Below are 12,989 nucleotides of genomic sequence, written 5' to 3' on the forward strand. Positions count from 1 at the left end.
TTAGTAAAATTTATATTTATATTAATAATGGTATATAATTAAAATATAATTAATTTTAAAAATAGAAAAAACAAAAATTAAATTAAATTAGATATTTATGTATACTATATAATTAATATTTGTCAAATATAGTAAGCAGAGGTTACTATATTTTAGAAGTGCAATGGCTAAGTGACAAGTAGAGGTTGCTTTTGCTTCAAGGTTCTTGGTTTGAGACCTTGTGGAGACATTTTATAAAATTTTTCAAGCAGACCAGTTCGGTTAGACCGGTTTGCACCGGTTCTTACCGGTTCATACTGGTTATATTCCTTAAACGGTCCAAGGAGTAAACCGAACCGGACTCTAGTCTAGTTCTAGTCCGGTTCACTAGTTTTTCGGTCGAACCAGCCGATCCCGTTCAATTTTTACGACTATGGATTGAAATATGAACATAATTTCATAGACCGATAATAATAAGTATTATCTCTTTATTGATAATCAAGTTGTTTTAATAGTAATTAAGATCTAATAATGGTTTATAATAAAAGAAGCATTCTTTTGCAACAATGAACCTATAGTAGTAGTTAGGGGTGTCTACACTCTAATCAGATAGAAGTAAATATGTTTAAAAAAGTAAACAAAAAAAATTATTGACTTTTTTATAAAAATAAAAGTTTTTAATATTTTTTATTTTATGGATATATTTGATATCTGATCCAAACATAAAAAGTGCGAATATCGAATTTGATCTAATGAGTTTAGTGTGGATTGGATTGAAATTTCAGCTATATCTCATCTCTAAATACCCCTAGCAATAATAACTAAAAAATTATAATGATTATATTTTTAACTAAGGGAAAGTGCCAAAAAAAGTACTAAATACAAAATATTTAATCAAATATTAAAAGAAAATTTTACTTTAAAACAGTTTGACCTTTTTACCTCATATATATAATAATAATAATAATAATAATAATCTGATAATTATTTTTTATATCACACAAATATAAACGTTTTTTTTCTATGATATTAAGAAAGGTTTTGTAAGTCCCTAACTTTGTTATCGATTTTTGTAGTGTTAGCTCTCATATTATCAATTTGATTCATATATAATTCGAATGATAAATTATTTGGTAACGTGCTTCCTTTTTTACTGTGATATACTTGTTTATTATTATTATTATTATTATTATTATTATTATTATTATTATTATTATTATTATTATTATTATTATTATTATTATTATTTACATTTAAAAATAACAGGCCAAATTATTGCCATAACATAATAGAAGTATGGAAGTTTATCATTCTTCTCTAATGGAGGAAACAAAATTCTTTTCAATAGTTTATTTAACGTTTAGTAGAATAAAAATAAATTTTATTAGAATAAATTTTAGTACGAGTTTAATATTTTTATTCATCATAAAATATTTATAGAATTACTCGTAGATAAATTTTAGAAAAAAGAAAAAAATCATGATTTTTAATTTTATTTTTAAATAAACTTTATTTTTAATTTTAAAATAAATTTTAATTTTATTTTTTAATAATATTAATTTTTTACCATATATAATTATTCAATTATTTTTTAATCATATATAAATAAATTACTCTTAATAAGACTTTTTTTTGTGTTATTCAATTATCTTTTTTAAAAAATAATTAATTATTAAAATAATTAAATTTTTCAGAACAAAAATAATAAAAACATTATGAACGAAAAAAATTAACCATTCCTGATAATTTTTTGTATTTTTATTCATATTTTTATTATAAACATAAATATAATTTAATTATATTATTTATAAAATGTGACTATAGATGTAGATAAAATTTAGTTATATTACTTATATATAGTTTCATTGTATTACATTGCTTATAAAGTTAGATTATAATTATGACAATAGAATTGTTCTTGTATTTTTATATGTGTGACTAATTGGTGGTGTTAAAACATTACTCTTAATTATAAATACGGTTTATAATTTAAAAAATCAAAGACTCAATTAAAAAGATACCAAAAAATGGTGTTAATATATTCTAACTCTTTAAAATAAAAATATTCGAAATTCAATTAAAAATTATTTAAAATTTAAACTCAATAAAAATTTATATTCAATGTGTTTTGTATTAAATATATTTAATAACCTATTATATCATATTGGTTGAAATTAGTTTTTATAATGTTAATTTTTTAATAACACTTTATTAGAAAAAATCATCTTTTCAGAATTTTTTAAAAACTAATTAATATTATATATATTTTGTTATATTACATCTTATTATAAAAAAATTATTTATTTCAAATGCTTATATTAAAAATAAAAACAAAATTTAAATTAGTAAATTTTAATCTATAATATAATAATAATATAGTAATTATTTTATATATTATACGAATAAAAATTAATTATTTTTTATTTATAAAAATTATATATATATATATATTTATTGATGAATGTGATATATTTTTTTATGTAAATAATCTTTTAAAAAATATAATAGTTAATTTATTACCTTTTTTGTTTTAGTCCAAATTAAATATTTTTTATTGTTTTTAGAAAGAAAATCTTTTGAGGAATTTAATAATATGTGATGAAGAACACCGAATAAATTATACAGAAACCAATTAAAATACAATATAAATATATTTTTAAAAAAAGATGTTTTAAGCGTCTCTATTTGAGTGGCCTCTTTTAGATAATTAATAATTTTTTATTTGTTCTTAAATTTTTACAACTTTTAAAAGAATTAATTTTAATTAAAAAATATATAACAACTTCTAATTAAACAAACTAACAAAGTATTGGTATTTTATAATTTTATAACGTACTATTAATATTGTTATTTGTTTTATATAATTCTAATGTCAAAAACAAAATTACTAAAAACTTGTATGATTTTTTATATACATTGATAAATATTTTAAAAAAATAACCTAGTTGTTACAATTCATGCATAAATTGTTTTTATATAATAAAAAAATAAAACAAAAAGATAATTAAAAAATATAAAATTCAGTTTTTCGCATATTAAAATTTTTAGATTCATTCCTGCTGTTAATTAAGTCAATGACTGATTCACCACAAATTTTGATTTTATTCAATAATTTATTAATAATAAATTATTATATATATATATATATATAATTATTCGAATCCATTATACTTAATTAAATAATAAACAAATAACTAATTATTTTACCAATCTAATTGAACTAAAATTGGGTGAATACCTTAGCTTCTTTTGTAAGGTTTGGAATCAAGCTAACCCAACCCATTTAGATTTGGATTGTCTAAATCTGAGGGTTAAATTAGTCAAATTTTTTCTATATCAAGTAGTTTAGTTTAATACCTCTAATTTTAGTTCTAGCCAATTTAGTACTAGCTCAACAAGTCAACGGATTATACATATTGACCTGTTTATTGTTTGTTTATTTTTTTAAAATTTGTTTTGGATAAAAAAAACTTTAACACCCATATTTCTTGTTTTAATCAATTTATTGTCATTATAATTAAATTATATCTTTAGGCTATAAATAATCACTATTATATATACGATATATAATATAAATCTGAATATCAAATTTATTATTGAATTGTTTATCATGAATTCTAACCAACTATAAAGTTAAATACATTATCATTATTGGCCAATATAAAATGAATAAAATTAAGTATACTTTTATTAGAATTATGAGTAAATGATCAAATTGATCTTTGAAAGATTGTTTATTTTTTAAATTGGTTCTCAAAAAAATTTTTTAATCAAATTTATCCTTCAAAAATTTTAATATAGTCATGTTAATTCTTCTGTTATTTTTGTTGCTAATGGATGGTGTTAGAGTTTGCATACCTAATACGTTAAGTGACAGTACTGCAACATACACCTAGTAATCTTAATTAACGAATAACATAATAAGTTTATAAAATTAGATAAAATCAATTTCAAATTGAAGAATTTTAATGCCTCAAGGTCCCTTTAATTAGATTTTGATTTCATTTAATTTTATGAACCTATCATAGTAATAGTTAATTAGGATTTTTAAGTGTGTATTGCGGTGTTATTTAACGTGTCACATTAACAAATTTTGATACCATCAATAAAAAAAATGACAAAAAATCAGCGTAATTAACTTAAAATCTTTGAAAGATAAATTTAACTAAAAAAATTTTTAAAAGACCAATTAAAAAAATTAGTAATTTTTTAAAAATAAATTTAATCATTTACTCTTAGAAATTATATACCACGTGTACAATACAGTAAGGTATAACTCAATCCTTCTTCATCATAATAAACTTCATATGTAAATAAATCTATATGCTCCCACACTTGCATCTACCACAACATATCAGAACTTGTGCTTGCCATATAGCACTATTAACATGGACGTTGTTGAAAAAAAGAAAGGCCTTTGTCTCAAGATGTATTTGACTCAAAGCCAATAATCTTTCTCCACGTAGCAGAAAAAATTAACATTTTTCATCGTATTTAATGTGGGATAAAAGTGATGAGTCACAAGCTTTATTTGTCAAAACTCAAAAACTCATTCTTTCTTGTTCGAGAAAGCATGCTATGGAGTTCTGTTAGTAGTTGGATTTGCACATACGCAAGAACAATCTGATTCCTTTATTACCAACCTTTTGTCACGATTGCTCATTAGCTTAATCAATGGTAACTTTTTTGTAACTTGGCGCCAGATTTCATCCACTGCTCCATTTGATACACCATATTGAAAGTATCGTCTTACCTGAAATAATATAAATCAAACTTGCTAAAGCAAATTTAAAAGAAATCCAAAGTAACTTGCTCGTATCAAATTCAACTGCTTAAACATATTAATATCAAGCTAGATAAAAAAGAAACTAGCTAGCATAAAAACAGTGTACTCATGTGGAATATTGAATTGGAAAACCCTATGCTATAAAGTATGAAGCAAATATCTTCTCCTTTGACAGCATGTTTTCTCATTGAATCTATTGACTATGTGAAGACACCAAAAAACAAAAACAAAAAATCTATTAACTATATGATGCTTTTCCATGTACAAAGCTCTTTCAAACTTTTTCAATATTTTATGTTTATTATGTATACAATCTTTGTACATGCCACACATTGCATATTAATTAGAGTACCACAAATAAATAAGAACAAACTATATATTTAAGAATAATTGTCTTTTGAAATGTTAACATGGATATTAAAAAATTTGTCAAAATTACACAAATATAGAAAATAATTATATTATATTATCTTGCATAATAATTTATTTAGTAAATTGTAAAATAATTATGATATGTCAAGTACGGATCACTAAGATATGGATATTGTTAACAATTCTAAAGATATAGCTTTTGTAAACTAATAATTAATTAATACTTATGTTAAAGTTTAATTTTAACGCACTGAGTTAATAAAATATTATGTAATCACATCCATCTTTTTAAATGATTATTTACGTAGTCAATAAAAATAGTAGTTATTTTTTTATGATGTGATATCAGATAATTAGATATACAAATAAAACTGCATTACAATAACAACGCATCAAAATTAAGTTCTTTATTATTAAAAATAGTGTTAAAATTTTAAGATTTAATAAATAAAAAATTTTCGTTTTTTTTTCTATTACTTTAAAATGCTCTTCATTATTGCACGAATTTTCGACTAGTACGACTAAAAGTATACATACATATACCTTTAGCATTTCTCTTTGATATTCAACAATTCTCTCAGGAGGAATTGCTCTCAACAGTGACATCAAATATCCAGGTTTGACAGCAGCAGCAGATTCTACAAAGATTGCTATCTTTCTATAATCAATGGTATCTTCAAAGGGCACCTCAATGGTATCACTAACGATCACCGGAACACAGAGGCTAACTATGGAGTCAAAGAGGCGGCAAGAAGTTGAAGTGTCTCCAACAGGGTTCAAGCAGAACTTTGATGTGTGCATTCCATTTGATGCTTCTCTTCTGTTCTCTGTCGATTGAACTCCATGCTTTATTATAGCGTCCCGTTCATTTTCGAGGACTTGAAACAGTACATCGCGAATTCTCCCTTCCTTCAAAAATCAATAACCAAAATACCAAATCTCTTAATAAAATTCATGGATCAAGACCATATTTTTTTTTGTAGTATAACACATGCATTGTGTTAACTCACTTATTTTATAGGCGGCAAACTTTATTCAAATATATATATATATATATATATATATATATATATATATATATATATATATATATAAGGACATAACGGGGGCGAGTGCCGGCCTCGACCCCTCCAACTTTTTTTAAGAGTAATAAGTTATTATGTATAATTTAATTTTTTTAAAAAAAATATTTAGTATTTAATCTAGTATAAATAAAATCCAGTCTAATTTAAATATTAATAATTTTTAATATCTAAAAAGTAAGTAACAATATTAAAGAAATCTAAAAAAGATATTATTACTAATATTTTTTAATTAAATAAAAAATTTTAAATATCATAAAGTGAATTTTTTTTTCCTTGTAGCCGTCTTTTTTTATTCATTTGGTATTAATTCTCTCTGTTTTAACTGCTACAATTAAGAGATCTTTTTCAACTATGAATATTGTGAAAAATAACTTAGAAACAAAATAAAAGATGAATTTCTTGATAATTTTCTTTTAATTATATTGAAAAGAAAATTACTGAAAAATTTTACACAAATTCCATTATCGGTGAATTTTATGATATGAAGAATCAACCATTTCGTTAGTAAAAAGTATATACATATTTCTTTTTACTTTAAAATATATTCTCTGTCAATATATTTTTATAATACATCTTATATTATATAATTTTTTTACATAATTTTTAATATTATATGTGTTATTGGCCCCTATAATATCATTTCTGGATCCGTCTATATATATATATTTGTGTACTATAGAATAGAGATGGACATAACAAATCAAGAGAGAGGTGTTGAAAAAGAACATTATGAAAGGAAACGGATAGTAGAAGTTACATGAGATGTGAATTTTAAGAGTTTATGAAATCATGAGAATAATTAGGAGGATGAATTAAAATTTTTAATTTTTTTGTATATATACAGTTATTTAATAAAATTTATGTATTTAAATAATTAATAATAATTTAATTATTTTATTTAATTTAATTTATAATTTTATATATATAATATCAATAATTGTATATTAATTATATTTAATATTATATAATTATTTTAGTAGTAATTATGAAATGTAAAATAAAATAATTTTAAATTATTTAACTTATTTTTATTAATCTTTAAATATTTTTGATAGATGACTTTTTAGTTTTTAAGTGGTAAATTAAAATATGAATTATGTTGATGGTATAACATTAAATAGAAAAAAATATGCTATTATTTTTATGTGAAGTTATTAGTTGAAACTATTAGATAATAATTTAATCATAAATATCAAATCATTTAATAGTTCTTAATTAATAATTTCATATGAAGATAATTGTTGTGTGCAGGACCAATCCAGAAATTTTAATAAGGAGGGCCGAATTTTAGATCATTTGGCTGAATTTTAGATAATTTGTTTATTTTATAAAAATAATTAACATATAATTATTAGAGTTAGATTTTTAAAAGATTTATCAAGATATATATATAATTAGAATTTTTTTCATAATTTTATTTTTAATATGCTAATTATATAAAAGAAATATAATAATATCAACAGTATATTATAAAATTATTATATACCAATAATTTATACCATGTTTAGTTAAAAATTATTACATATCTTATTAATTAAAATTAATTCTTTCAAAATTTTAAAAAATTTAAAAATAAATTATAAATTATTAATTATTTGAAAGACACATTATTCTTATAGAATACAAGATATAAAATATCTTTATAAAATTTTTTCTTTTAACAACGTAAATTTAAGAAAAAAATGAGTATTTTTTATAAGAAAATAATATCTAAAATACATAATATGATTACCAAAATATAACTACGTAAGTCATTATTAATATAATAATATAAATGTTAAATATATTAATATAAAAAATAAATAATTTTTTTTAAAATAAATATAGAGAGATTATTATATAAAAACTAATTTAAAAGGTACAAAGACTTGAGAGTATGATATTAAATTAGTTAAGTAAAAAATATTATTAAATTAAATAATTAAGACATAAATTTATCACATAATAAAAAATAATACATATAAAATTATTAAATGACATAATATTTTTTATTTTTTAAATTCATATCTTATATATAAATATAGTTTCTTAAAATTTTGGAGGGAGACTAAGGCCGCTATTCGTTTCCCTCTAGGTCAGTTTTTGGTTGTGTGCATATTCTATTTTGAATGAAAAAGAATATGGGAGCTACTCAAAAAAAAAAAAAACGTTAAGATATTTTTAATAATTAAAATTTAATATATATATATATAATTAAATTATATTATTTTTATCAAAATTAGATTAAATAAATTGATTCGACAAAAAATTAATAAATTATACATTGCACTGATTTAAATTAATATTTTTTTATAAAAAATAAATATAATATATTTATTATAAAAAATAACTAAAATATTATTATTATTATTATTATATATTTAAAAGACGCTAAATTTTAACCATTTTTTCTTTGTGCCGGTTAGTATTTAGGATTTTTAAAAATATATATAATACGATTATTTTAGTCGTTTTTTATAATAAAATTATTATATTAATTTTTTATAAAAAAATATTAATTTAAATAATTTAAAATTTGATTTATTAATTTTTTGATTATATTAATTTGACAAACATAATATAGTTTAATTAATTATACATATTAAATTTTAATCAATAAAAAACATCTAAACAAAAGCGTTTTAAACATGTTTATCTAAATAACTCCCAAAGAATATTACCTCCTTTCGAAAGCGAGCACCCATGAAGAAAAGCAAGGTGGGACGATTCTGGAGACCAAGATCACCCTCGTAGGTTCTGAGTCTATGAGGGTAAGGAACCACCACATCCTTCACCAGAGAACCCTGATCCCCTCTCAACCTACCAAACCCAACCACAAGAAGCACACTATTCTTCACCTTATCCATCACATGCAACAGCGACTTCGGGTCCGCCGCCGTGAACACGTGGTCCCTCCCTCCATTCATCTGCCAGTATTTCTGCCCCTCCAGCCACTCCACCAGCGCTTCCTGCGTCTCCTCGTCGCTGTATGCCGCCTCCGACCCATCACCTTGTTGGCTCGTCGACACCAGCTGGCTCAGCGACGAGAAGAACGGCACGTAGAACAGCTCCGCTTCTTCCGGGTCCATCACCCGGGTCACCGGTGACCCTACCCGATCTGACTCTGGACGATTCATGTCCAGGAACAGAAACCACTCTCCCATGTGCTGGTGTCCCGGGTAGCTCAGGGAGGTTAGATTCTCCGGCCTGCCGCCTCCTCGGGAGGCGGACCGGGCGGCGATGACACCGTAGGTGAACCGAATGGGAAGGTCGTACATGTAGACCTTAATGGCGGAGGACGAGGAATCTGCAGTGGCTATGGCGGCGGCGTCGGAGCAGGGTTGGCTGGCGGAGGCGAAATTCACTGTCATGTCAAAGCCGGAGTTGTCGTCGGATTCGGATTCTGGCATGGTGGTGTGGCGGTTGGGGAAGGCGTTGAAGAGTGCGCAAGTGACGAAGATTACGAAGAAGATGGTTACTAGAATTTGCGTTTGGGAAGATTTTCGCGCCTTTTCGAGAGCTGGTTGGGCTACCGAAGCCCACGTGAGCTTTCTGCTAGGTCTCTTGGGCTTTGAACCGTTTCCTCCTTCAAACTCCGCCATCTGGTTTTTGCAAAAGTTAGTTACTGCAGTTGGTAAGTTAAAGAACGATCGTAGATAAATACAAGAGCCTTTTTTTTCCCTACGAGTTTAGTGCATGTTTGTTGATGTTTATATATTGGGGGAAGAGTGAATGGAATGTTTATTGCTTATTAATTTCTTTGCATTCCATCAAATAAATATGGAAAGAAAAATGTTGCTCTGTGTGTGAATCATGTGTTTTTTCTGTTGTTTTCTTTCCCTGTTGTTATTATAATGGTTATGGATATGACGAAGTAATGGCAATGGAGTCATTTCAATGTAAATGCAAAGGTCGATATAGGGTTCTGCATTATCTACATTATGAAAGATGGATCACATTGACAGACATTATTATTAGCTAGAAATAATTGACAATATATCAGAAATATTTTATGTTCACATACACCTCCATTACATATGTTATTTTTAGTACAATAGAAACACAAGGAAATTTATCTGATCTTTCTATTAGAAAATAAAGTGTAAAATGAAGGATTTGAGTATACAAAAGTGAACAAAATATTACTTTATTTTGTATTCATAAAAAAGAGTTAGTATGAGACTAAATTTCTTTCTATTTGTTTGGATTTTGATTATTAGATTTCGATGGGAGATGTGGACCAAATTTATATCAAAGATTTTAATACCAGAAGTAAATACTATTCTCTTTTATAGGTTTTTATAGGTTGCTTTTAAGATTTAGCAATGGTGTCTAATAGAAATATAAAAAAATAATAATTATAGAAAACAAAAAATAAAAAAGAATAAAGACAAATAAAAAAATTAAAAGATTTGTATTAAAATATACAAAAATTGACATGCACTTAAATGAAAATAATAGAATTTAAATAACAAAAAAAAAAATTAAAATTATTGGAACAAAAATAGAGTCTCCCAATATGGATTTGTTATTCATGTTTCTGTGCGTGAGTGTGACCAAGACTTTTTAGAGTGCATGAATGTGTAAATAAATAGAAGCTCCCCTAATTTATTGAATTAATTCTATTAATTATAGAAAAAAATTAAAGTTAACTGGTATAACTTTGTACTCCAAGTAGTTTTAGACTTCAAGTAAACTTTGACTTTTAGTAGTCTTGAACCTCAAGTAAAGTTGGACTCTAAATAATCTTGCACCTCAAGTAAATTTGGGCACCAAGCATAAGGTAGCTTTAGGACCGTCAAAATGGGTTAAACCCATCGGGCCAGCCCGTTTACCCATTTAAATATGGGTAGATTTTGCCTCTAAAATTAAGCTCGTTTAAATTTCGGATTAAATGGGTTGAGTCCGATTAACCCGAAAAAAATGACACGCTAAACTGGTGGCTCCTTTATTTTTTATTTTTACATTTGTTCTTAAAAAGTAGCACTTTTAGCTAATATTTATCTCGATCCGACCTGAAAATTCGACCCATCAACTAAAAAATTGTTTTTGTTAAGGTTTTTGGCCTAAAAATGATATTTTTTATCAAAATATTTAAAAAAAAGGTAAACGGGCCAATTCATTTAACCCATCGAGCTAACCATAAATGGTCCAGGATGAAAAATTATGGGTCTAAATGGGCTGGACTGCCCCGTTTGACAGCCCTATGTAACATGACTACCAAATCTAACTCATTCTTATTTTCTCCAACCATAGTATGCTTCATGCATATATGATCTTCGACTTTAACTGTCAAATTCTTTTCGACGTCGACCATTTGTGTCAAATTTTTTCATGCATATATGATCTTCGACTTTAATTGTCGAATTCTTTACAACGTCGACCATTTGTGTCAAATTTTTGGCACAACATGATACTCCTTGAAGTTTTGGATGACTTCGATTTTGATAAGAAGCATTAAAAACTTCGAAACTACCTTTGAACTTAATCCAAAGTAGTAAAATTCTTTTTCATCTTCTATATCAACTTTTACAAATGCCTCTTATCTTGATTGTTTGTCAATTACTTTTCTTTTTATCTTTTGCAATTCACATAAATCTCATAACTATATTCATTTTCAACATTTTTTTTGTCGGGTCAGAAAATCTAACAAATCTTCACCAGCCTTAGGGTATATACGTCTTACTTTGAGCATGCTGGTGTGAAACTAAATTTCTTATTTCACCATCGTATTGACAATAAATCCCTCAAATTTAGCAAAGTTTGAAGTCAACTAACAAAGTTTTTGCCAACCTTCGTATCTAGTGTCTTGTTAGAAAATCTTAATTTGCTTTTAATAATTTTCTTCTTTGGAAATACCTTTTCCTCGACAACGTTGAAAGATTGACACATAGAATACGACTTGTCTTTTGTTTTGACTGCAAGCACATCATTTTCGACCTTCAACTCAGAATACATCACACAACCAACAAAAGCTACTATTTCTTCTTCAAAAAGTTCTCATCTTCATGCTTTTTTTTTCTTTTTTTGTAATCCTTCAATCTCAAGAATGGATTGACTTAGGCTTTAAATTTGAAAATCAAGTGAAGGCATTCATAGTCAAAGAAGAAAAAAAAGTATCACGTTTTAAGTTGCTCATTACTAGCTAGAACCCGATTTTGATTGTGTAGCGAGCCACGTGCTCAACAGTCGACTCGCTACTTTCTCCTAAAAATTTAATGAGTGATTTAGGACTTTGACTCCTCTAAGGAGTTCTACTTACAAAATATGAGTAGGAAAAAGAGATATAAAATATGGTTGGTGAGTCAATTTTATGTTAAAATCTACGTTATTTAGCATATGCTTGACATCTTGTGTAATATTCTTCTCATCAACTTGTGCAATGTTACATTAGGTAAACTGATTTTGTCGAGCAACATTCACTACATCATCAAGGTTTTTTCCTTCGTTAACTATTACGGATAACTGATGACCTCCCAAGTGAGGTTGTTGACCTCCTAATGGATTTGGTGCCTTATAGCTATCCTAGACAGTTCCAATTAATTCATTAATCTACATTTCTATTTGTTCAAATTTAGCATTATTATTTTTTATCAAAAACTTTAAGACAGTTGTCATTTGCTGAGTCAACAGGTTGACCAAATTATGATGATTTTCTGCTATTTACTGTCTAAAATTTGCTAAAGAATCTATGATGTTCGGAAGAGTTGCTCCCAACATTGGTATTTTTCTCAACCTTTCTAAGAACGATGCGTCTTTATCCATTTTTCTAGGTGTCGAAGTCATAA

At 25.5% G+C, this 12,989-nt stretch overlaps 1 protein-coding gene across 1 annotated transcript; it reads right to left on the reverse strand.

The window, feature by feature from the left end:
* Positions 1 to 3,558: 3,558 nt before the first annotated feature.
* On the reverse strand, positions 3,559 to 9,918 carry LOC112796555 (probable arabinosyltransferase ARAD1). The gene is made up of 3 exons (XM_025839055.3): positions 8,883 to 9,918; positions 5,681 to 6,046; positions 3,559 to 4,732 (listed from the first exon to the last, which is right to left on the reverse strand). Exons 1-3 carry the CDS (start codon positions 9,801 to 9,803, stop codon positions 4,556 to 4,558), a joined length of 1,464 nt encoding a protein of 487 aa, XP_025694840.1. The 5' UTR covers positions 9,804 to 9,918; the 3' UTR covers positions 3,559 to 4,555.
* Positions 9,919 to 12,989: the final 3,071 nt, after the last annotated feature.

The sequence above is a fragment of the Arachis hypogaea genome, chromosome 4 (assembly GCF_003086295.3).
Source record: "Arachis hypogaea cultivar Tifrunner chromosome 4, arahy.Tifrunner.gnm2.J5K5, whole genome shotgun sequence".
Classification (NCBI taxonomy): Eukaryota; Viridiplantae; Streptophyta; class Magnoliopsida; order Fabales; family Fabaceae; genus Arachis; species Arachis hypogaea.

Coding starts and splice junctions, on each gene's coding strand:
- LOC112796555 (XM_025839055.3), bottom strand. CDS start 9,803: ATGGCGGAGTTTGAAGGAGGAAACGGTTCAAAGCCCAAGAGACCTAGC. Junction 6,047..8,882: donor GTGCTCGCTTTCGAAAGGAG/GTAATATTCTTT, acceptor TGATTTTTGAAG/GAAGGGAGAATTCGCGATGT. Junction 4,733..5,680: donor ATCAAAGAGAAATGCTAAAG/GTATATGTATGT, acceptor ATATTATTTCAG/GTAAGACGATACTTTCAATA.